Source organism: Mytilus edulis, chromosome 4 (genome assembly GCF_963676685.1).
Source record: "Mytilus edulis chromosome 4, xbMytEdul2.2, whole genome shotgun sequence".
Lineage (NCBI taxonomy): Eukaryota > Metazoa > Mollusca > Bivalvia > Mytilida > Mytilidae > Mytilus > Mytilus edulis.
Window position 1 is genome coordinate 48106054 of NC_092347.1, and position 27022 is coordinate 48133075.

The following is a 27022-nucleotide window of genomic DNA, read 5'->3' on the forward strand; positions in this document are numbered from 1 at the left end:
AAGCCATTTTAAAAACAAAACTCCTGGATTTTAGAAAAGTGGTCCATCATTATAGAGCTATGTATTATGTTTAAAATGCCTTTGTAAAAAACAAGAATGTATGGGGAATGTATAGTAAATATTTAAGAGATAACAGAGAAAAATTACAAAATGCAAAGATCTACACAGTGGCAATGAAGAACTGTGTCTTCATTTCAATGTAAAGCAAAAGAAATATTTTACAAATATCGTTTGTATAAGGAGTGAAAGGAAATGAATCTTTAAGATAACTTGTTATAAAATGATTGGTGAGTGTTTTCAGAGTTTAACATGGACAGGAAAACAAAAGGATTGTACATTTGATAGCAAGTAGGAAATAGGAAATCACTTGTTAGATGACATATAAAAAGACATTATCTTTTAAACTAATTAATCTTGTATTTTTTAACCCCTATTGTATTACAAAGAAATACAAGATGAATGGTACTTAAAATACTTATAAATGTCCTATGGGTCCACTTTAAAGTGAAGGGTCTTGAATTGTTACTATATAATGTGCACTATAACTAGATAACTGTTCTTTTAATGAGGACATAACAAATTTTAATGTCACTTAATCTATTTACAAAAAAATGAATATTTAGTAAATTAAAATATGCCAGAGGCAGCATGTCGTTCAAAAAATAAATTCATTCCAAAGATCAACACTAAATATTCTGTATTCTTAAAATGATTAAAAGGTTGTTTGCACTTAGTAAAAGTAGATCAAGGTCTAGTGGGGTCTTTAATATTGTCTCATTCATTAGAACAAATCAAATCAAATCAAATATATTTTATTGCTAATTAAAGCGCCCACAAGGAGCAGAATAATCAACATTAGTTACATACAAATGATTACAAGTAATTCAATATGATTAAGACACAATGTTATAAAAAAATATTTATTAAGACAGGCAGATGAATACAACAAGCACAGTGTTTAATAATATAACTAGGTTAAGTAAAGGGGGGTCACTTGGCATCACTACATCTATATATATCATTAAAGGAAACTTTCCTATGTCAGGATAAATTTTCCAATAATTCTCTGAGTTTCTGGAGTAGGAAAACATCTTCAGAAGACATAAACCAAATAAATTGTGATTAATATCTAAACCACTAAAATTTTTAAATCGTTTTATTAGGGCCCCCCCTTTAGGTGGGTCGCCCTATAGTGATCAGTCTGTCCGTCCGTCCGTAACACTTTAACTTTGTGTCCGCTCCATATCTAGAGAACCATTATGATTTCATAATTTATACTTTACATGTTTATTAACCACCACCAGAGGGAGTGTCATGATGTATGTACAACTTCCTAGGTCAAAGGTCAAGGTAAAAAAACTTTGGTTTCAGTTGACAACCCTGTGTCCTGTGGTGAAGATCGTGTCCGCTCTATATCTTGAGAACCGTTATGATTTCAAAGTTTATACTTGACATCCATTTTAACCAACACCAGACGGTGTGTCATAATGTATGTACAACTTCCTAGGTCAAAGGTCAAGGTCAAAAACTTTGGTTTCAGTTGACAACCCTGTGTCCTGTGGTGAAGATCGTGTCCGCTCCATATCTAGATAACCGTTATGATTTTATACTTAATACTTTATATGTTTATTAACCAACACCAGAGGGTGTGTCATGATGTATGTACAACTTCCTAGGTCAAAGGTCAAGGTCAAAAACTTTGGTTTCAGTTGACAACACCGTGTCCTGTGGTGAAGATCGTGTCCGCTCCATATCTAGATAACCGTTATGATTTCAAAGTTTATACTTGACATCAATTTTAACCACCAACAGAGGGTGTGTCATGATGTATGTACAACTTCCTAGGTCAAAGGTCAAGGTAAAAAAACTTTGGTTTCAGTTGACAACCCTGTGTCCTGTGGTGAAGATCGTGTCCGCTCCATATCTAGATAACCGTTATGATTTCAAAGTTTATACTTGACATCCATTTTAACCACCACCAGAGGGCATGTCATGATGTATGTACAACTTCCTAGGTCAAAGGTCAAGGTTAAAAAACTTTGGTTTCAGTTGACAACCCTGTGTTCTGTGGTGAAGATCGTGTCCGCTCTTTATCTTGAGAACCGTTATGATTTCAAAGTTTATACTTAACATCCATTTTAACCACCACCAGAGGGCATGTCATGATGTATGTACAACTTCCTAGGTCAAAGGTCAAGGTAAAAACACTTTGGTTTCAGTTGACAACCCCATGTCCAATGATAAAGATACAAATTTTTTACCACACATTATTATTAGCGGGGCCCACAGAGATGGCTCCCATCTCAATGATATCTAGTTTCATTTAAAAAGTTAAGGCAAATGTTTGAAAGTTTGTGGCACTAAAGAAGAACAAGTATATGGTTTTTCTAAGTGTATATTAAATTGCAGGTCATTAAAATAATATTTTTTCATTTGGTAACTTTCCTTTTAATGGAATGATAAGCAAATTTAAATTATTAAAGCAGCAACAGAAAGGAGCACTGATTTATTTTGTCACCCTGAAATGTGCTCAAATGGGAAAATTTACCACTCACATATGATTTTAAAGCACAATATAGTGTTGTAATATATATTCTTTGATCATAATTCTTTTCTGTGATAATGATAATCTAGGAGTTATGTGAATCATTAATGTTTAATGAATGGCAATAATCTATTTTGAATTTATTGAACGATAAAATTAGTTTTTGACTCTTCACATTGAATTATCCGCTTCACGGATTATGTGAAATGTGAAGGGTCAAAGATTAATTTTATGGTTCAATAATTTCAAAATAAATTATTGCCATTCATTATAAATAAATTTCTATGAAAAATAAGGCTCAAAGAACTTTTTATATTGTTTATATTAACAATAACAACGTACACACATGTTGGTGTATGAATACACAACGTCAGAGTACTCAGTGGGCATGTTGCCATAAAAATTAACAACATTGAAAATAAAAGTAATACTTTTAACCAATCAGAAGACAGTAAAAACACCAAATTTATTTATAACGCTGTATTGACTTTTGACCTTGTAGACCTGCAGCAGATGGCTCAGGTGAAATGAAATTGAAAAAGTGGTTTAAAATCAAATGTGTATCTCTTATTTTTTTCAGCTTTACCAGCCTTTGAATATTTTCATTGCTTTAGTTGGAGTAGAAATCTGGACAGTTTCTAATAAAATTGTAGTATCAAACTTAGCTAATACTACACTGGATAACTTCCTTAGTTATCGTAGACAGTCCATTAATCCACATCATCCAAACGATAACGCACAGCTCATCACGTAAGATAGAAAATTTTGTTTATGAATTAGGCAGTTATTTTATGTATTTGTTCATTATATTCAGAAATCTTAAAGGGGCATTAACTGTCAAATTTTTTTTCTTTGATTTTACTCAAATTCTCAAATTTGATTGATAACATACTCAAACATATACCAAAACTACAATAAGTCTGAAATAAACATTTTACTATGCATAATCCTAATATATAAAAATTTCGTTTGTATTTTAATATCAAGCTGAAGCCCCGCCTATCTTAATAACCATGCTTGAGCAAACACTGATACAAACAAAGCAAGCAAGCCAAACAAAGATTTGTCTTGCTAGCATTAATGTAAAAGCTGTAAAGACTAAACATGACAAATACATGTGCAACAAATCTCTAGCATATGGGTTGAATTAAAGGGCACATGAAACCAAATGTTATGAAACTTTTACAAATGGTTTATTACCACTTTAACAGTTCTAGAGTTATGACCCTTTAAAAATGAAAAAATACTGATTTTTTCATTATGAAACTTATCTACAATACTTATTACATGTACCGTAAAACTCAGATCAAGTACAAATTTTGGTGGTGTCACTATTACTGTTCTTCAGGGGTAAATTCAGTAAAAAATCTCACATGGACTTTAATGCTTATCTATGTCTTGATTAAAATTTATTCCTGATTTACCTTCAGAAATTTAAATCTTTCATATAGCATTCATGAAAATACATCCCTGATGACATATGTATAGATTATAACATGGCCTTTTCCATATTGGCCCTGGTATCATCCCGAGACTCTCATATCGGCCCCGAGGCTTTAGCCGAGGGCCGATATGGGTCGAGGGATGATACCAGGGCCAATATGGAAAAGACATGTTATAATCTATTTATCACATATCTAAGTTCTGCAGAAAAGAGACACAAAGTTCAATTATTACAATTTAATGAAACATAACGGGTAAAATTTTAAATTTTGTATCACAAAAGTGTCTTAAGGACGCAATGACGTGACGTCATTTGGAATCAGGGCACAATATCAATATCGTCTTTTTTGCCCCGGGCAATTTTGAGGTTATTGCATATGCAAAACCCAACGTATTCGTAACAAATATGTGATAAATTTATTTACTGAATTTACCCTTTCAGTAATATGTCCCTTCATAACTTTATATGATATGCAAGCAGGGGCATCATCTGTGTCTCATGGACACATTCCCCATTTATTTATTAATGATTTAAACAAACAAAAATACTCTTTATTTTCATATCTTGCAGCTTATGCCCCTTTAAGTTAGGTCATTAATTATGATAGAAAATAATAATAATGCAATAATAATGCACAACTCATTATATAACTGAAAATTGTTTCAATGTTTGATTATTAAACATCTTGCCTGCATATAAAAGCAAACTAATTTCTTATTTGGTCAGGTACTTGGCACTGATGAGCTTAAAAGCGGGCACTTAATGAGAAGATCTGTCATACTTTCTATTTGCTAATAATGCTCTGAAGTTCTTAATAAAAAGAAATATTTACTCACTCTTTTTTTGACAACTAATGAACAAAATGACAAAATATATTGTCAGCAGCTTGCCAGTGTATAGTAATATATGAAATGTCAGACACCTGATTCCTGATTTCCAATACTTTGAATTATGACAATGTATGCATCTTCTCTTATTTTACTTTTTATAACAAAATGATTTTACTTTGATATTGAAAATGGCTTGCTATGTATTTCAGGGGAATTTTATTTCAAGATTCAATAGTAGGCAAGGCCATTAAGATGTCAATCTGTACCTTCCAGTATTCTGCTGGTGTTGCAATGGTGAGATACATGAATTGAAGTTTTTACTCCAATATTTAGTATTATTATATTTAGTAGTAAGAATTTTTTTAAATAGAATTTCAAAATTCTGTTGCAGCATATGCAAAACTACATAGTTTCTAGTGATATATACTAAATTCAGAAATTATTGTGAGGTTTTTATGAATGCGAATAATCAGACTGGATAAGTATCGCAATAATTAGAACTCACAATCTGATATTGAATACATATAACTGTATGCAGATTTTCCTGAAATCGCAATAATTATTTTTCGATTTTTTGTGCTTTCTTAAAAAAATGCAATTATAAATGCACACAATAATTTCTGAATTTACAGTTGCCAAAGACACTTTACCGTTATTCTGTTAGATATAACTCACTTTTCTTTTAATTCATATATAAGAGTTGTTTTGATAGTTTGTTTCCTAAATATGTTATAGGTCAGACAGCCATTGGCTCATTTTTACAAGACAATAACGGTCACACTTCTTTAAATGCTTTCATCAAATTTATAACAAAACATAATTCCTCCACTTTTTGTTTTGTTGATAAGATGTTAATAAAAGGATTAAGGTCACACTTATTTGAATACTTTCTTCAAATTTGAAATGACATGTGATCTGTCTGTTTTTTAGGTAAAGATTGCATGAAATGCAATCAAAACCTTATGGGACTGACTTGATATGTAAATCTTCCAAGACTTATCACTACCTTTTTTGATACACAAAATATAGTGCATTGATCATAACATTCTTTACATCCTATCCATGAACATTTCCAAAAATTTATTGATGAAATGAATGCTCAGAAATTCAAGGCACAAAATGATATTACACTTGTCAAGAAAATAACACAACTTTTGCAAGGTGCAGGAATCTAATATCTATTGTAAAGATATAAATGATGTCATTGCTAAAGTCATCTTTAAAACTCGTTGGAGTTATCTTTCTTTGTCTATAATTGCTGTTAAATGAACTACAAACAATGCAATATTTAATTTTACTTCCACCTGTCATTAAATTGAAGCAATCTTTACCCTTAGTGCTTACACATGTTACAAGCAAAGCACTTTGGATTTTTTTTCTTTCTGAATTATCTGTTATTTTAAAATGAAGACAACACATATATTTCTATATGTGATTTATGGGCTGGTTATTATATTATATACATCTATGTATTTAAGGATGCCACCAGTACCACTCAGGTAGCCACAACTGTAGCCCATGAATTGGGACATAACTTTGGTATGGAACATGATAACTATTCAGTATGTCTTTGTCCAGACCAGAAATGTATCATGGCGACTACAGGAGGAGGGTAAGTTTCATATACATTAACCTGAATAGGCTTCTTAGCAATGTTGTCTTGGGTCAGGGAAAGGAGATAAAGTATAAAAGTTACTTGAACATTTACAATTGTTGACAATGTTTCTTTCATCCACATTGTGCTTTAAAAGAACCCATTGGCCAAAAATACTTTATAAATAGTATGGTATATATCCTGGAAAAAAGTTATATCAGAGATTCAAGGTAGTAACATTAACTGATGTGAATGTCTTACTGTGGATTTCGTGGGTAAAGTTTAACTTAGAAGTAAAATTTCAACAAAGCACAAGTTTCTAAAGTTAAAACACTCTTATTCCGACCAAAGACCAAAATCAAATATCCATGATAAATCTGCTATTAACCCTATTATTTTGGAAAGTAGATTAAAAATACAAAATTGATTTGGCACATTTCCATCTTGTTGTCCATCCTTAACAGCTGTGGATAAACTAAATAATTAAAGAGCATATTAATATTATTGGATGGGAAACACAAACTGATCAGATTTTGTGTCCATGCTCTGCTTACAAGGATCCTTCTGTTCTAGTAATGGTCAGCTAATGTAATTCTAGGTTTTATTCAGATTGTGCAAAATACAAAGTTGATCAAAGTGTGGTTGGAACATTTCTAAATACAAAATATATAAGACATACATGATTGATTGATTGTTGGTTGCTTAACGTCCAGTGGCAAATCAAAGATATACATGAGAATGGAACACAATTTTTGAATGAAATATATGGTCTTAGACATGTATTTATATTGTATTTTAAAGAACAAATGTATTCTAAAGCATTCTATGAACAATAATGAAGTCTTCCAGGTTATGCATGTCAAGTTTTCAGCATTATGTTTTTGTCAATTTTACCAAAACAACTGAACTGGAAATAATATTGCAAAAATTGAACTGAACAGTCATTTTATACACAAAACTGTCCTAAAAAAAAAATAACTGCAATCCAAAATACAAAACTGCAAAAATGTCTTCTTTTACAAAATGTCTACTTGAATTATCTACAATCATTTAATTATTGTTATTTGTAGAAGCAAAACACCTACAAAATGGTCCTCATGTTCCCAGACAGTATTAAATGATAACTTTGAGATCGGTTTAGACTACTGTCTTAAAAATATTCCTGAACAGCTGTTTGATGCTCCATATTGTGGGAATGGCTTTGTTGAGGATGGAGAAGAATGTGATTGTGGGTTACCGCAGGTAAGTGATAATACTGGACATATGTATTGATACATGAATGTGGTCATGGGGATAAAATAGTTACGTGGGGGGTGGGGGTGAATATAAATTCAAATCACATAACCAATTCAAGTTCTTTGACTACAGTTATTCTGTGTCAGAAACCTGTTATGTGTCAAATATTTAATTACAATTCAAATTCAGATCCGTATCAATATTGTGTCCATTTTGCCATAACTGTTCAGGGTTGGACCTCTTCGCTCGTATCCAGCTGCAATCGGCAAAGCAATTTTTTAAAAATGAATTGAAAATACTTGAACACGTCAGCAGTATGTTGCTTTTACATGACAGTTCTGTTTTCGAATAAAATGTTAAGTAAAGGTAACTGGTAACAGTTAACAACAAATGGTACACCGTGATTACAGAAAACAGATGTTAAAAAATATACTTATCTGTAGAAAATAACCTCATTTAAGGGATAAATTACCCCAAATAAAAGCTTCTTTGTATTTGAATAAACAAAGAGAAGTGGAATGATAGCCAATGAGAAACAATTGAAGAACCAAAAGAACAAGACATGAATAATTATAGATTACTGCACTGTTTAAACAATGAGTAACACATGTACAGTACATAGTCATCTTTAAGATAAAATTGAGAATGGAAATGGGGAATGTGTCAAAGAGACAACAACCCGACCAAATAAAAAACAACAGCAGAGGGTCACCAACAGGTCTTCAATGTAGCGAGAAAATCCCGCACCCGGAGGCGTCCTTCAGCTGGCCCCTAAACAAATATATACTAGTCCAGTGATAATGAACGCCATACTAATTTAAGAGGCTATTTTAAAAGACTAAATGGGAGAGAATTCATAAGGAAAACCAACAGGCTGATTAATGCTACATCAATAAAAAAAAAACAATCTTGATCATGCACATGAATGTCAATTTTCATGGTAGATTAAGTCGAAAATCATACCTTGTCCGTTCAAACAAAATGTTTTCAAATTCTTGCTGTTTCTTTTGTGCTTTGTATACAGTTTTGAATTAAATTCATCTCGCATATTTCATATGAAAATCCATTTAAGACAGAATTATTTCTATCAAACTTTTCTTAGAACTAATGAACTATAGAACAAAATGACTTTATTTGGTCAGCAAGTTGTGATAATTAAAAAGGGTGAGCTTTTTTGGTATCTGTCAGATCACTTCTGCCTGTTAGATGATAATTTTCAATTTGTTGATTGAACATATAATCAAAATTTTCACTAGTTTTACTGAACAGAATGATAACTTTATATAACGTCAGCAGCTTGGGAGTGTAGAGTGGTTACATATGAGATTTTTTCCCGATCTGTCAGACACTTAGTTTTGACTAAAGATACTTTTAATACTGTAAATTCAGAAATTATTGCGAGGTTTTTAATTATTGCGAAAAATGCGAAAAAAGTTGTAAACACAATAATTTAAACTCGCATTTTGAAATATTTTATATGAATTAAACAGGATTTTTCTCAAATCGTAAAAATTAAAATCGCATTTAAGTCTAAAATTACAAAATCGCAATAATAAATGCATGCAATAATTTCTGAATTTACAGTAATAAGTTGGGGCATGCTTATCAAGACATACATGTGCATTCTTGTTTTATTGTTATATTTTATCTATTGAAAAATGCTTCATTTATCGGAAATATTTTGAAATTATATATTATATGTATTACAGACATGTGACAATAAGTGTTGTAATGCCTCATCCTGTAAGTTGTTAAGTCATGCCAGATGTGCTACAGGCAGATGTTGTGACCTAAATAATTGTCAGGTAAATATTATTGTAGAAACATAAGATATTGTGTGATATGTGACGTAAATAATTGTCAGGTAAATATTATTGTAGAAATATAAGATATTGTGTGATATGTGACGTAAATAATTGTCAGGTAAATATTATTGTAGAAACATAAGATATTGTGTGATATGTGACCTAAATAATTGTCAGGTATATATTATTGTAGAAACATAAGATATTGTGTGATATGTGACCTAAATAATTGTCAGGTAAATATTATTGTAGAAACATAAGATATTGTGTGATATGTGACGTAAATAATTGTCAGGTAAATATTATTGTAGAAATATAAGATATTGTGTGATATGTGACCTGAATAATTGTCAGGTAAATATTATTGTAGAAACATAAGATATTGTGTGATATGTGACCTAAATAATTGTCAGGTAAATATTATTGTAGAAACATAAGATATTGTGTGATATGTGACGTAAATAATTGTCAGGTAAATATTATTGTAGAAACATAAGATATTGTGTGATATGAATATTGTTAATAGTAAACCCCCACTTTAAAGAAGAGGGGGGTATACTGTTTTACCTCTGTCTGTCCATCTGTTAGTCCATCCATCCATCCATGAATACTTTCGTCACATTTTTCTCAGGAACTACTATATAAGGATTTCTGAAATTTGGTTTCAGGGTTTATATAAGTCAGTTATAGTGTGTGATGTGTTTTCAAATTCATCACTCAACAACTTCCTGTTCACCAAAATATTTCGGCCGGGGTATCATAAGTGAGCAGTAGCTCAAAATTTTATTTGTTATGTCTTTGCTCACACTGTTATTATAAAACTGTGATGTAATACTTGGATATTATGTTTTTTTCTTGGTCGAGCTGTATAAAAGGCTTTTTTTTTATTTGGTCGGGTTGTTGTCTCTTTGACACATTCCCCATTTCCATTCTCAATTTTATTTTCTAAAACATGCCCTATTAACATTTTATTCGCAGAAATGTTTAGATATGATTAAAAATTGATCATAACCAACCCATTACAATATGTAAGTTATGCTTCCAGTTCAGGTTTTGGTCTTTCAAATTATCACAACTGAAGCTAATGAAATCTTGCCTTCTAACAGGGACATTTTGGTGTGTTTGAAGCCCTTTTTCTAAGTTAAATACAAAAAAAGAAGGAAAGAATGTATACATAGATATAGGATGATGTGGTGTGAGTGCCAATGAGACAACTCTCCATACAAATAACAATTTATAAAAGTAAACCATTATAGGTCAATGTACGACCTTCAACACGGAGCCTTGGTTCATTACCGAACAATAAGCTATAAAGGTATATACTTGAACAAATGAGGAGAAATAGTTCAAAGATACAATAAACACATTTTTATAATATCTTCCTTATTTTGAGTAGGTCTCACTGAGAAATGTCATGAATTGTCTAAGAAAAATATGTAGGGTAGTGCTAATTGATTAATCAATTGATCCAGTGGCAGTTTTCATGCATACGTAGGATCAGAAACTGTTGACAAGTGTAACAAAAGGAAGTTTCTGCAAGATAGGGATGAGTGGATGAGAGATTTATACTGGAAAACAATTAAAATATTCAGTATAAAATTATCAGATATTTTTAGATGAAAACTTATCTTTTTTACAATTCTGCATTGGTTTCAACCTGAAATTCCAAAAGGTTCATGTGGGTCAAGGGATAATACCAGGGCTGATATGAATCAGGGCAGGGTATAATAACATGCCCTGGGCACAAATATAACTAGGGCAATTCAGCAGTTATGACATATGCTAAATCAAATTTTCTCTTTTCAGATATGTAATAATTATAGATTAACAATGTCTTTGTCCATATCTACCCTGTTATTTTCAAAGCTTTTCGATCTAAAACTACACATTTGTTGTGAGGTTTCTGTTAATAATTTATAAGTAAATTTTGTTTACACATAGCAACACAATTATTTTGTTACAGCCAAAGTCTGCAGCAACTCTTTGTAGATTATCACCAGGTGAATGTGATTTACCAGAATTCTGTGATGGGGAAACAGAATATTGTCCATCAGATGTGCATATCATGAATGGCATGCCATGCAGTGGAGGACAGGTAAATTAATATATTTCTAACTTTATTCTATTCATATATAGTGCTACAGAGAAGCATCTTTTTAACATTCAATCTTGGGTAAAGTGTATGCAGAATATGATAGGAAAAAATCTTGCAGATTGCAGGTATTATTATGTTTGTAGTAATGTTCTAAAATGTCACATCTACATGTAGACATGTCCAGGTATACACGACTAAAAGAATATCAGACTAATGAACTCTAATATATCAATTCCATTTAAATACATGAAAACTATATTTTGTACAAAATTTTGGGTTTTTTTTGTTTAAAAAAAGATTACCAGTTTTGACAGGAAATGTAGTTTTAAGAGATCATGTCTAATTAAGAAATATGTTTTTCATTTTTCTGTATTTTACTGATAACTCGACTTATTTCCTTTTTGCAGTTGACTTTTACTTTATATATTGTTTTGGATTAGATAAAATTTATACATCAATTACTTTGTCAAACCTTCATGGAATGTTATATAGCTTTGACAGAAGTTTCTATGAGATCAAGAAAAAGCATCTGCAACATTTTACTGATAAATAGACTTGTATAAATTTTTAAATTTTATAAATTGTTATTAGGATGGAGAGTTGTTTCATTGGAACTCATACCATATCTTCCTATATCTATTAGTTTTTGGTTTATGTCTGTCTGTCCATCAGTAACGTAACATATTAATCATGTAACTACAATCCGTGCTTCCTGAAAGCAGTAGGTCCAGTAAGACCCCTTTTTTTGGCCCAAAAATATAGCAGTTTTACAAAATTGTTAAAATGTAAACTTTTAGTTATTTATTAGAAAGTAGAATGCTTCTGCTACATAAATATGGGCTGTTGCAATGCATATACAATGCATATATATTTGGTACTAGCATCATTAAGTCATGCCAAATTACTGAAATCTTCACAATTTTAGCATTTTAGTTAAATTTTAGACGGTTTCCGTCTTAAATGACAGTGGCTGCATTTGTGTTCATTCTTAATATTGAAATGTAAGTTGTATTTGATGATAATACATAACATATATAAAGGTTGAGGATGAACACGGATGCAGCCACTTTCATTTTTGACAAAAAAACATCTGAAAAGTGACATTTTTTGGCATATTTGATAGATTTTTGATATTTAAGCTTGGATCGTAGCGTTTTTAATGAGTAAATCAGTTAAAATCTTTCACATAAACTAATTGCATCAACTGAAATAGACACCTAAAAGTGTTTAAAAAGTGTCCAAAATGTTTAGTCAGATGAACCTGAAATTTGAGGCCAAAATCAAACCTTACCAGACCTACTCCTATAGTATCAAGCTTTATGTGTGCATTTTCAGATCCAGTGCTTTTCAACTCCCTGCTAACAGGAAATTTAAACTTACCCATATTATTCATGGTGTGTATGAAATTTTCTAAGAAACTTCACGCAGAATCTAACTTCCTATACCACGGCTAGCTATTATAAGTTATATGGTTTGCTACTGACCCCCCTAAGGGTCCATAGAGCGTTGGTAAACTACATAGGGAGTGATGTGGAAGGACCAATCTATGGAATATATTCACCCTGTATGGTCTGTAGGGGGTCAGAAGGGAACCATATAACAAATTTATCAAACCTGGGACTTTTTCTACTGCGTTGTGTAGAAAAGTAATAATCAAACACATTAAAAAATGACGTCATCATTAACAGTACACATGTCGTCGTAACCCCCTATGAAATTTACTAACCCCCTATGAATCTATAGGGGGTTACCATATATAACAGCGTTAAACCATATGGTTTGTTTTCACATACATCTTTCATCCTTTACCCAATAGTTTTGAGTGGGAGTATCATCAGTGAGCAAAAGCTCACAGTTCAACTTGTTATTTTTTTTTCAGTCATACTGTTACAATGGAAGTTGTACAACACCTACAGGTCAATGTAAACTGTTATGGGGGTCTACAGGAAGAGTATCAGATCCAATCTGTTTTAAAATGCTAAATATCAATGGTAGCAAGTATGGTAACTGTGGTTATAACTGGATCACCAGGAGATACGAAAGATGTGACAAGGAGTATGTATAGTGTCTTTCTATGTTGTGATGTTACACAATTGTTTCAGATAAGGGTGAAGGTTTGGTACTATTAAAACATTTAAACCCACTGCATTTTTTTAACCTGTCCTAAGTCAGGAATCTGATGTTCAGTAGTTGTCATCTGTTGATGTGGTTCATAAGTGTTTCTCGTTTTTTGTTTTTTATATGATTAGATCATTTGATTTCCTGTTGGAATGGTTTTATATTAGTAATATATGGGGCCCTTTATAGATTGCTGTTTGGTGTGAGCCAAGGCTCCGTGTTGAAACCGTACTTTGACCTATAATAGTGACTTGGATTGAAAGTTGTCTCATTGGCACGCATACCACATCTTCTTATATCTTTAGAGTTATTGAACATAGTAGATATTAAACTCTTCACAACCCACTTTGAACTATTGATATGTATGTTTGAAACGAAATTTTAAACTCTTCATTTTTTTTCTTCAATAAATTTTGATATACATGTGCTATAAATAGTTGAGTGTTTAAAGAAAGTACCTAACAATACATGTGTTGATATTTTGGAGTTTTTTGGATAATTAGTATTGATGTAGATTCATTTATTTTTTTAAGGGTACCACTTTTAGTGGAATAAAAATGAAATGTATTTCCCTGGATATTTAATTTCAGTGTTTTTCCAAAGTTTACTTAAAACTCTGAAAAATTTTACCTCTTAGAATATTTGAATTCAGGGTTTACCTATACCCATGAGGTTATATATTGAATATGAAATAAATGAGTCTATATTGTGATATTTTACTGTTTTGACAGGGATGTTGACTGTGGTCTATTACACTGCGTTCATCTAAATGAGAAGTTGATGTTTTGGAGTGAACAGATATCACATGCAACCCCTGCAACCTTTCTTACCAAGGGAGATAAAAAATATGTTTGTCGATCAGCCATCATGGATGTTGGTTTAGATATGCCTGATCCTGGACAAGTTCCAGATGGGTCTAAATGTGGTGATCATAAGGTTTGACTTATAATATCTTAAGCTGGGTTGAAATAATAAAAAGAAGGTTGTATCGTTGATATATATTTGTTTATCTTTAATAAGGGTGGGTTCTTTATTACACTAAATGTTAAGAGCATAGGTTTTGCTTTTGGGAGCCAACATAAGTATTTACTAAAAGAAACTACAATTTTAATTTCTTATGAATTATTATATTTTCAGTTTTATACGACTGCAAAAACTTTGGTCGTATATTGGTATCACGTTGTCGTCGTCTTTGTCGTGTCGTCGTCAGCGTATTCCAAAGACAGAAGGTTTCCCAATAATAACTTTAGTAGTCTATGATTATAGAAATCAATAAAATTTTAGCGCAAGGTTTATAACCACTAAAGGAAGGTTTGGGATTAATTTTGGGGGTTATGGTCCTAACAGTTTAGAAATTATGGGCCAAAAAGTATAAAAAACTAATACCACAAGTTTCCATACCACAAAGGGATGGTTAAGAAGGGGTTTTGGGGGTTATGGCTCAAACCATTTAGCAATTAGGGGCCAAAAAAGGGGAAAAACAAGGTTTTCTTGGTTAATTAATGGACAATTAAGATAATTTTAAAGCAGTGTAAGGGAGTAATCCAAAATTAATCTAAACATAAAAAAAGCTGCAGCAGATCGAAACCAACCTTATGCAAATAAATACTTCATAGCATCTGTTTACTTATTTTGGGTTGAAAAAATTCTATGCACAGCCTGTTACTATTTCAAAATTGAAATAAGATGATAACCATGCAATACAGACCAAAATTTATCTTTCATTTTGTATCTGAATATTCCAAAATCCATCAAACACTTTTACATGTACATGATTACGTGGACTTGCATAAGGTCGGTTTCTATCCATTGCAGCTCAAATGTTGGAATACCTCCCTTACACTGCTTTTATATTATGTATAACGAAATATAGTATTTTCTTGAGGTGGCTAGCTGTTAATTTACTTTAAGAAGTTACTATTTAAGTTATGCTGATGTATTAAGAGGCAAGGGGCAATTCACAACAGCATAGTATATTAGACAAAAGCAAAAAAATGTACATATTACCAATTCTAAGTTCTTTGACTACATTTTTGTTGTGTTCAAAACCTTTTATGTGTCAAATATTTATTATACCCTGTTATCAAATTGGTCCACATAAAGGTCAAAAGGGTCCACAATTAAACTTTGTTTGATTTCATCAATAAATGAATTCTTGGGATTCATTGATGTGCTGAAGTAATCCATGCAATGTATTTAGATTTTGGATATTGAACAATAATAGGTAAATTTAATTATTTTAAGTTCATTAGACCACATTTATTCTGTTTGCAATGACTAAGAATACATTTATCTAATTAAATGTATATTGTGGAGCTAGTAACCAAGGAAACAAATAAACATCATTATACCCCCGCTTTAAAAAAGGGGGGGGTATACTGTTTTACCTCTGTCTGTCCTTCCGTCAGTCAGTCCGTCTGTCCCATGAATATTTTTCGTCACATTACCGTGTGATGCGTTTTCAGATTGATCACTTGACAACTTCCTGTTTACCGAACACTTGTATGATTTTACACATGATAGCCAAGTTGAAAATTTTCGTCACATCACTTGACAACTTCCTGTTTACCGAACACTTGCATATTTTTACACTATTAATATTATCCACTTGCGTCGGGGGTATCATCAGTGAGCAGTAGCTTGCAGTTTCACTTGTGATTTATCAACTGATAATAAGCAAATGGGTTTATTTCAGATTTGTTTGAAGAAGAAATGTGTTCCCTTGAGTTTAGTAAGCACACCAACCTGTCCAAATTGTCATGGTAACGGAGTAAGTATGAAGAAAATTGAAAACAATACGTTTAATAATTTCTTGCGTCCGAAGCACTTTTCTAGATTTACCTTCATCAGGAACACTCAAAGCCAAACATTTGACATCAGAGGATGTATAAATACCGAAACCATTGAAGAGCTATATGTCAAAAATACCTAAAATAAATAAGCCAAATCCATCTAAAATGTAATGAGGACATAAAATACTCATGTGTTTGACCAAAACTCCTGATAATTCATGGAAAATTATATAAACCTCTGACAAATATTAGAACATATTTTTGGGGTAATGTCAGAAATACATGGAGGACTGTTAAAAAGAATAACCCAGAGGAGATTTTAAACATTTTAATTGTAATACCCACCTTTCTTATACTGTACAAGCAATCTAAATTGGATGTTTTCTTTTTCAAGTTCAATGAAGTGAATAAAATTTGAAAAAATGAGAAAATACAAGTTTTCATATTAAAGTATTGACATTATAAAAATCACATATAGCGAGACATATCTTGGTGTCAATAGTTTATTAAAAGTTTCCACTTTTATGCAGCAGATTAACTTGCTGAAATACTTGGTTGATGTGTAGTTTTTTAAAGTTATCAATCAATTTTTGTATCATACTGTTTTTTTTGCAGGTTTGTAATACAATGGGACAGTGTCATTGTAATGAGGGCTTTGCTCCACCGTACTGTGATGAGCCAGGCCATGGTGGTAGCATACACAGTGGACCAGTGAAAATACAAAGTAATACCTCACTTTAGCCTTAAATTTCATATCAGGTTTTTGTAGTGATCTATTTGAAATTATGTATCAAACATTATATAATTAACACATAGCTGAGAGGGTGATAGAGCAGATTGTAACCTAGAAAAAACATTGTCAAACGTGGCGAAGCCAAGGTTGACAATGTTTTTTTTAGAGGGGCACCAATCTGCTCTATCACACTCTCAGCTATTGGTTATTTAATATATTATACTGAATGTCCTACCATTTTAGTCTTTTACAGATTAATTTGATTTTTAATGTAATTTCTATGACGTCATGTACATAACAAAGTTACGGGTATCAGGAAAAAAAAGTTATGCAAGATATTTTATTGTTTATTTTTACAGTCAAATAATAAAATCTGAGCCAAAACGTAGAACTTAAGTATTGTCTTTAATCACTTGATGTACTTTCAATTCATTGTCCTTTAAACTATTGATTTTGATTGGTCTAGAGGAGAGGGTAAGATTAAAAAAAATTGTCACCCTCTCAGCCATGTGATAGAGTAAATTAACACCTTGTATCAGCCAATCAAAATATGGCATTTTTACATGAAGTATTATAAAATTAAATTGTCACATTGTTAGTTACACAAGCTTTGGTAATATATACATGGTGAAAGAGGCTAAGATAGAAAATTTTAAAATGAATTTTATAACGAAAATCCTATTTTAACAGAGAAACATGTTTAACTCCTTGCAGGGGTTCAAATTAGCGGTGGTCCGAGGTCCACGACCTTCCACTTTTGCAATCAGACTTTCCACAAGGTTACTAGCTACGCCAAATGGACCTTCTACTTTGAGCAAAATAAAAAATAATTTTGCAAACCTTTTTACCAAAGTCTCCAAATAAACGATCTCAAAACTTATTTTCGTGTTTATTTTTCACGACAGCGATGTTCATTTTGTTCAAGTGCTAGCTTTATACAGAAAATTGCTGACAAGTAATGTGTAATTTGAGTAAAATCTTATCTGACTGACAAAAAAACATTGAAAAACAATGGATGCCGTGAAGACAATTACAATATTGGGTCCGATTCCAGAAGCGGATAAGGGTAATTCCGAGTTTTGGCGATCAACTACATAAAAAAAAAAAATTCCAGGCAGGTGACAAAATACATCTATGGTTATGAAATATAAACACAAGAATTGAAAACCAAAAGATATATGGAAAAGAAAGAAAAATGGACACATTCATGATTGTTGTTATTAATTTTTTCATTTAAGGGGTCTGATGTGCTTGAACAAAATGATATATGGAGAACACAATTTCACTCATGTTAACAGAGTTTGTATTTATTTTCAGAGGTGAACAGTTTGATGATTGGATTACTGGTGTTTTTCCTGGTTATTTGTCCTTTGGTGATAATTGCTGTAGCTGTCATCAACAGAAAGAAGTTATATTATTGTTGGAATAAACAAGTTACTGTTTTGTTATACAGGTAATTTTTTAGGTTACAAATGTTATTTCATACTGGTAACAAATTTCATGTTATATAGATAACAATTACTGTAATTATGTAAATTCAGAAATTATTGCAAGTGTTTTATTAGTCACAGACTAATATGTAGTGGACTTTAGATTTGCACTCTGTCTGTCTGTCTGTCCATCAATCGGTCAAACAAATCAGTTTTCCAGACTTTTTCCTTCATGCTTGAAGAAATTGATTTGATATTTGGTGTATTGTTTTATCATGGCAAGTAACAGGCCTACTATTAAACTTTTAATGAAATAATTATAAAATTACTAGATTTCTGTTCTAAGGGAAATAACTCATTTTTAAAAAAAAATTGTAAAAGACATTCTATTAAGATAAATGACATTTTGGATTTTTTTTTTTCCTTTTCTTTAGGAAATTGTTTGAAGAATTTAATGGTAGGTTTGTTAATTATTTCATGTAATTTACACCATGACAAGTTACAATTTCTTTCCCTTACAATGAAATTTTAACCGCAAGGGGACCATGTATTGCCATACAATACTCACAGAATGCTTGTTAACACTCCTTTTGTCTGTCTGTATGTCTGTCCATCAGTCAGACAGGCAAATCAGTTTTCTTTACTTTTTTTCTTCGTGCTTAAAGATATTGATTATAGTATTTGCTGTATTGTTTTATTATGACAAGTTACTGATAACTTTTAAGTTTTGTTCTGGTGTGATGATTTTGTGCAGAGTTTTGGTCCTTATGACATAGAAAATTCACATATATAATCAGTTTTCAACACTCTTTTTTGTCATTCTTGAAGACAATAAGCTGGAATATAGTTTTATCATGACAGGTTACAGTTCAAGTTTGAATTTTGTTCAGGTCTAATAATTTTGTGTAGAGTTATGGTCCTTGGAATTAGAAAATTCACTCAAAGATCAGTTTTCCGCACTTTTTTTCGTCATGCTTGAAGATATGGACTTGATATTAGTTAAATAGTTTACACCATGACAAGTTTGAAATATCACATTAGAATTTTGTTCCCATCCATTTAGTTTTGAGTGGTAGGGAACTATGTGTTACAATGCAATAATCACAGAATGCTTGTTTTCAAAGGGATTTACATGATAAACTGAATAAATGGAATAGTTATAGCCATTCAATTATTCAAATGTATATAAAGTGATGTTTCAACTTTATAAAAAAATATGTTTTTCATGATATATAATATTGAGAATAGAAATGGGGTATGTGTCAAAGTGACAACAACCCGACCATAGAGCAGACAACAGCCGGAGGCCACCAATGGGTCCTTAATGTAGCGAGAAACTCCTGCACCCGGAGGCGTCCTTCAGCTGGCCCCTAAACAAATATGTATACTATCTCAGTGATAATGGACGTCCTACTAAACTCTGAATAATACACAAAAAACTAAAATTAATAATTCATTACAGCCATTAGATCACCGATGATTACATATGGTGTAAATTGATAAGATGATGTATATGTATAAATACTTAGTAAATATTGTCTTTTTTAATAGGGTTCCAAAGTTTAATAGAAAGCCCAAAGGTCCAAAGAAGAATTTATCAGATGGTACTTCTTGTGAACCAGTGGAGACTACTACACGATTTAGAAATGGTGGTGGGGTAGATATTTCCGGACCTTTACTTACTGAAAAAACTCAGGACAGACCAGTACAAAAGAAGAAGCCATTTATAGAATTTACAGCCATGAAGCCATCTTCTAAACCAAAACCTCCACCAAGAGTTAAAAGTGAGGCACTGTTGTCTGATTCTGAACCAGATGTGCATAGGAAACTTCCAAGTGCTCCTGATCTTCTTAAACATGATCCAATAGTCAAGAAAGATTCTTTCAATAAGGAAATTTCTAAACCAGTTTTGATAAGTACAACTGACAGACGGTCAAAAGCCTTTGTGAGAGAATCTAGTAATGAAAAGTTGAAAGATGCAAACAAAAATAACCTCTCCCCACCTGTGCCTCCTCATGCCGCGTTAAAACCTTCACATTCAGATCCTCCATTGAGGCCACCACCAAGACCAACATCCATGCCACCACCATCTGACAATGATAAAAAGGAAAAAAAGAGTCTAAGAAAGTCAATTGTAGATGCAGCACAAAAATCTCCACAAAGACCACCTCCACCAAGAAGTAATTTTAATACTACATCCTTTAATTTAGGTAATGAACAATTTGATCCAAATAAAAGAAAAAAAGAAAAAGATAAACCAGAAACTTCTGGGCCTCCAGCAATCACAAAATTTAAACCAGAAAAGAAAAATTCTACCAATGCTGCAAAAACTTTCATAGAACTTAAGAAAACAGACAATGCAGCTGAGGCTAAAAAGCCCTTAAAAGTGCCATCAGAGTTAAAAGATAAATTAAGTAGACCTGTATTAAAGCCTAGGGATAAACCAAGTTCATCAAAAACTGGCGATAAACCCAGTTCATCAAAAGCTGGGGATAAAAAGAATTCATCATCATCTGGGCATAAATTAATTTCATCTAGAGATCAGTCAAAGTCTGAGGAAGGCACTGATAAGCCCAGTGTAGCAGCAATGAAAGCTATGTTTGATCAAAATGACAGTCCAAAGATGTCTGGTCAAGGAGCAGGAAACAGGCCACGCACTGGTCCCAAGCCTGGTTCTAAAGTCAGAAGTGTAAATGTGTGAATATATGCTAAAATCAATTGTATTTAGCCTTCATGTTTTATTAAATTATCAAACATTTTTTTGGGAAAAATCAACTTTTAACATATCATACATAACATTGCTTCAACTAATTTAAAGAATGAAAGTCTTTTTCTACTGGGCAAATACCAAATTGAGAAAGAGGAAAATTGGAAAATGATTTAGTAATTAGAAAAACTGTTGACTACACATGTCCAGAATTTAAGGACCAAAAATGAAAGCTATAAATCAAATGTTTTCCAATGTTGTTTAAGGTCCATAATTATAGAAAATTGGCCCCATTTTTACTCATTTTTTTCTCTTTAGAAGCCCAATTTCTATGTTATAGTGTCACTGAGGAAGGTTATTACAGTAATAGGCATTTTATACATGGAAAAAACCCAAAACACTTCACTTTGAATAAATATTCAATATTCTTGAGACATTTTTTAAAATAGCTGTTATAGATTTACTTTGTCAAATTTAACATTTTTTTTCCTCTGTTATTGTTTTATGTTAACCCTAGAGATGACTGTTATACCTAGTATCTGTTTGTAATAAGCATGAAAGAAGAAGGTGTTTTAAATTTAACTTTTTCTGAAAATGTGCATTTACTACATGTTTATTTCTGTATGCATGTGTTGAGACAGCAAGCAACATTTGAGAACATGAATACTGTTATATGTTTGAAATGTTCGTCAATTATTAAAAGATTTGAAATGTATCAAACATTAAATTTTCAATTGATTTATATTTGAGGAATCTCAGGTATCACTTAAGCTTTTAAAATATTTCATTTTTTTAAGTTTTTTTTCTTCATGAAAAGAAGAAACACATTCATTGGATGGAAGTTCTTGCCATATTACCTTTGAAATAGTAGGAATTATAGTTAATCATCACATATGTTTCCAAACACTAAGTCCAATATTTGTGATATTTTTTTACATTGATTTTGAAAGAAGATTTAATTTGATCATATTTTAAGTTGCTTAATTTATTGTTTTAAAAGGAATCTCTATTGGTGCAATATCTGAAGCTTATTTTATTTTATTTTATTTAAACATATTATATTAATTTTAATTGAAATGTATTATTTTGTCATTGCAATTTTAGTTTTGATTAATATCAACCATACCATGTTACTATGTAATAATCACTTTTCAATAATAATTATTCTGTATGTTATTTATTTCTACTAAAACAGATTATTATATTAACACATTCATGTAGTACTCTAATGAAAATTGAAAGCTCATTCACCATAAAATACCCCCAACTTATATCGTTTTCTATTTTTTTTCTATGTTGTGTATGTTTTTTCTGAAGATATCTCAAAGACTATTTAACTGCAAAAAAAAACAACTATATAGAATAATGTATGAACACTGATTTTTAGTCTTCCCAATGAAAAAAATCAAAGACTACAAATAATTATAAGTATAATTTTTGTACTTCAATACCACTAGATGTTTTGTAAGCAGCTAGCAATCAGGTTTCCTATAATTTAACAGATTTGTTTCTCTAAAATTATACATTACTATTGTATAGATCAACTGTCAGAATTTAGTCAACTCTTGGTGATAACTTCTCTTTTATCTTTTATTCCAATTTCTATTTTTTCCTTAATATAATGTGGATACGTACAAAGAGAGACAACTCTTATCTTCTAAATTTTCCATGTACAACCTTTACATTATCAAACCAAAAATCTATCTATCTATATTGTGTTTTTGAAAGGAGGTACTGTCATGTGAATAGCAAAAACATTGAATTGAGGCTGTAATGTTTTTTTCTACTACAGATTTCATGATCATAATGTATGTTTAAATGAACATTGATTTTATGTTATCAAATTTGTGAATATTGTTAGATATTTTGATTGTTTTATTCTTGCCAAAGGAAAGGAGAATGCTTTAGGACTGTTTTAGTAGTGTTCATTTGAATTTGCCTTTTCAGAAACTAAAGGACTATGGGTAATCTCATTGTTCGTACACCAAAATGAAAATAACGTTACGTCATTGGTTGAATTTCAATTATTAAGAACGTTTTTAACCAATCACAACGTTTTGGTGTACACTTTTCAATATAATACCTAGAATGCATTAGATTCTAAAACGGCGAATTAGGAATAACACCTGATGTCATGTGGAGCAAAGTGTGCCATGTAATTTCTTTTATTTTTCAAAGTTCATTTTAATTAAACCATATTGAAAGTCTGTCTCGAGAAGTATCACATTGTTATTCCATTATTTTTGCATCATCAGTAATTTATTTGTAGCAGTTCAATTAAAACTCCCATACATAATCACAATTGTTAATTAGCCCAATTTTTATGGGTCACATCAAGAAATATTTACTGTTTAGACAATTTTTATCACTTTCCAGCTGCAGGTCATCAAATAAAACATTATTTCATTGCATGATCTTTTTCCAACCTTTTCTATTAATAGTTAATAGTTTGACTTTTCCAATGTAAAGTTCAAAATTTGGGGCAAATAAAAGCAAACTTTGACTTCATAATATGTCAACTCTCCAGATATGAGGGGGGATAGGATATTTATTGGGACTCCGGGATCAAGTGTTTTCAAGCTCAGGATTTGGGGATTGACCCTTTCTGGATCTGGGAATTCTTTTTTTGAATTTAGAGATGTCAGGATTTAAATTATTTTTTTTTGTATTTGTTTTTAGGAGAAAATTTCTTCCAGAATTTCACTCCTAGGTATATCACTGAAGCCGGATATTTCCCTTGCAAGGCAGTTTAACTGTTTTTGCAGTTCAGCTAAATGATGAGTCAAGAGTTTTTAATCTCTGCTGATTTTAAGCTAGTATTTGTTTTATATAAATTTAAAAGTATTTAATGGCCTTCCAACATATTTGTATTAAAACAAACTTGTACATTAGAATTATACATAGTTTTCTATTTACTGTTCAACGTTCTTCTGAACTTCAGGGAACCAGTATTTTTACCATTATGAAAAGTACCTGTTATCAATTAATTTTTTTAATTAGATTCAGGTTTTCTGGAGTGAAATTTTAGAGTGGCCTATTTCTCCAATTTTGACATTTTTTAAAAATAAAAGTAGTTGGTCAATAATATAGAGTTCTCACACTTTTTAAATTTATTATATGTGAAGTTTGAAAGAAAGTACAAATTTCTTTCTCATGATAAAATTGAACTGCAAACTCTGATAACTTACCAGTAATCTCATCTATACCTATACATGTGTAAAATTTCAGAGTAAAATGGATCAATAAATAACTCAATGAGCAAATATCAACAAGATTGATAAAACAATAACTAACATTTTATTTAAGTGAAACAATATTAATTTTTGGTATTTTTTACTCCATCAATTTTCACTTTTCTTTAAAGCTTATTAAGTAACAACAAAACATTATATGTGTTAAGGTATTAGATAAATGATAAAAAAAAATCAATTTTAGCATAACAGAATCCCATTATATTCTTAATTTAAGTTTTACTTATTTGTTCTATGGACTTGTATCTTAAAAAAGTAAAGCATCATGCAGTGTTGACACAGAGTATTTTTCCATGTTTCTAATATATTGATTTTCACGATGGAGATTTTAATGCTGATAATAAAACTATTAATTTCCTGTTTTTTTTAAAACAATAATACTAGAAACAGTTTTATCTCCAAAATCCCAGTTTATTGTGTATGGACATTTTTCTTGTAGAGAATGTTTAACTAAATTCAATTTTATTGTTTAATATGTATATTTTTATTTTGACAATGAAATTATTTGTGTTTGAATAGATAAAAAGAAAATTTTGATTATGTAAAGAGAATGATAGATTATAAATAGGCAACATAATTATCCATGTTATTCTTTTGAATTATTGTGCTTCTACATTGTTTACTATGCATTTTTTGCTTCCAAACACATCCTGGTGAATATGTTAAATTTATCAGTTGTATGCATATATCAAATCTTCATATTTATTAAAATAAAACATATTTGATCATCTTCTTGCAGTGTCTATTAGTAAGTTCAGCAGCATAAATTCCTTTAGGGTACAGAATAAAGTTGTTATTTTTGAGAGTCAAAATATCATCTAAATATCTATAAAAGAGGGACGAAAGATACCAGAGGGACAGTCAAACTCATAAATCGAAAATAAACTGACAATGCCATGGCTAAAAATGAAAAAGACAAACATACAAACAATATGACACGTTACACAACATAGAAAACTAAAGAATAAGCAACACGAACCCCACCAAAAACTAGGGGTGATATCAGGTGCTCTGGAAGGGTAGGCAGGTCCTGCTCAACATGCGACATCCGCCATGTTGCTCATGTTATAACAAATCTGGTAAATAGTCTAATTTGTATAAATGTTATTATATTTTTGTGTCAGATGTTGTTTTGATGGATATTTTCTGATATTAGTCATACATTGTTACTCATTACAATACAGAATAAACAGCTGCGCCATGAGCGCATGATACGCCCGACGTCTTATGTGGAAGTCTTATGCAATAATCATAAATAGTTTATGAGAAAGTTTTAAGCAATAACCATATATTGTTTTAGAGACACGGCGGGACATGTGAAACCCCCCACCCTGTTTTTTTTTACAAAAACTAAATATTACCAAAATAAAATTTTGAATCAAAACCAAAAAATATACAGATCTTTAGATTAATATATCAAAGAATCGTGTAAAGTTTTAAGCAATAATCGTAACTTATTTTTGAGATACGGCGCGACATGTAAAAAACCCTCCCCTGTTTTACAAAATATTCAATAACTCAAAAATAAAATTCTGAATAATCACCAAAAAGTATACAGATCTTTAGATTAATAGAACAAAGAAGTGTGTAAAGTTTTAAGCAATAATCATAAATCGTTTTTGAGATATGGCACCAGATGTAAAAAAAACCCTCCCCCCTTTTTTAAAAAGTACTAATAACTAAAAAATGAAATTTTGAATCATCACCAAAAAGTATACAGATATTGAGATTAATATAAAAAAGACATGTGTAAAGTTTTAAGCAATAATCATAAATAGTTTTTGAGATATGGCGCGACATGTAAAAAAACCCTCCCCCTTTTTTACAAAATACTCAATTACTCAAAAATGAAATTTTGAATCATCACCAAAAAGTATACAGATATTGAGATTAATATAACTAAGAAGTGTTTAAAGTTTTAAGTCATAATCAAGAATCGTTTTTGAGATACAGTGCGACATGTGAAAAAAACACACCCCTGTTTTAGTCATAAAGTGCTGTAACTCAAAAAGTTTAAATCTCATTTTCACCAAAAAGTATGCAGATCATTTGACCATCATAAGAAACAACTATATAAAGTTTCATGAAATTTGGATAAGTCGTTCTCAAGTTACGGTGCGACATGTTTACGCCGGACAGACGGACAGACGGACGGACAGACAGACGGACGGACACCGGACATTTGTATACCATAATACGTCCCGTCAAATTTTGACGGGCGTATAAAAAGGTCTGCAATAAGTAGTGCACAGTTATTCCCCATTGGAATTCAGATAACTTGATATTCAAAATCTCAACAGTGAACAAAAATGTTATCTAGTATATATTCAAGTGCAGTTACCATATCAAAGCTATGTTTTTGTAAGCCTTATGTTATGAAGTTTCTGTCTGTCATTTCCCCATTATTTTTTAACTCATTTTCACAGTTACAAGACTACTTGC

General features: G+C 31.2%; 1 protein-coding gene across 1 annotated transcript in view; it reads left to right on the top strand.

The window, feature by feature from the left end:
• LOC139519849 (zinc metalloproteinase-disintegrin-like BmMP) overlaps positions 1–25312 on the top strand; it is a 38235-nt gene extending 12923 nt beyond the window's left edge. Inside the window, exons 10-21 of the mRNA XM_071312127.1 lie at positions 3126–3295; positions 5029–5113; positions 6298–6431; positions 7484–7655; positions 9359–9454; positions 11418–11549; positions 13429–13604; positions 14399–14603; positions 16363–16437; positions 17075–17183; positions 18510–18645; positions 20174–25312. Coding sequence (XP_071168228.1) covers positions 3126–3295; positions 5029–5113; positions 6298–6431; positions 7484–7655; positions 9359–9454; positions 11418–11549; positions 13429–13604; positions 14399–14603; positions 16363–16437; positions 17075–17183; positions 18510–18645; positions 20174–21323 — 2640 coding nt within the window. The 3' untranslated portion in view covers positions 21324–25312. The remainder of the gene's footprint in view (positions 1–3125; positions 3296–5028; positions 5114–6297; positions 6432–7483; positions 7656–9358; positions 9455–11417; positions 11550–13428; positions 13605–14398; positions 14604–16362; positions 16438–17074; positions 17184–18509; positions 18646–20173) is intronic.
• The last annotated feature ends 1710 nt before the right edge of the window (positions 25313–27022 follow it).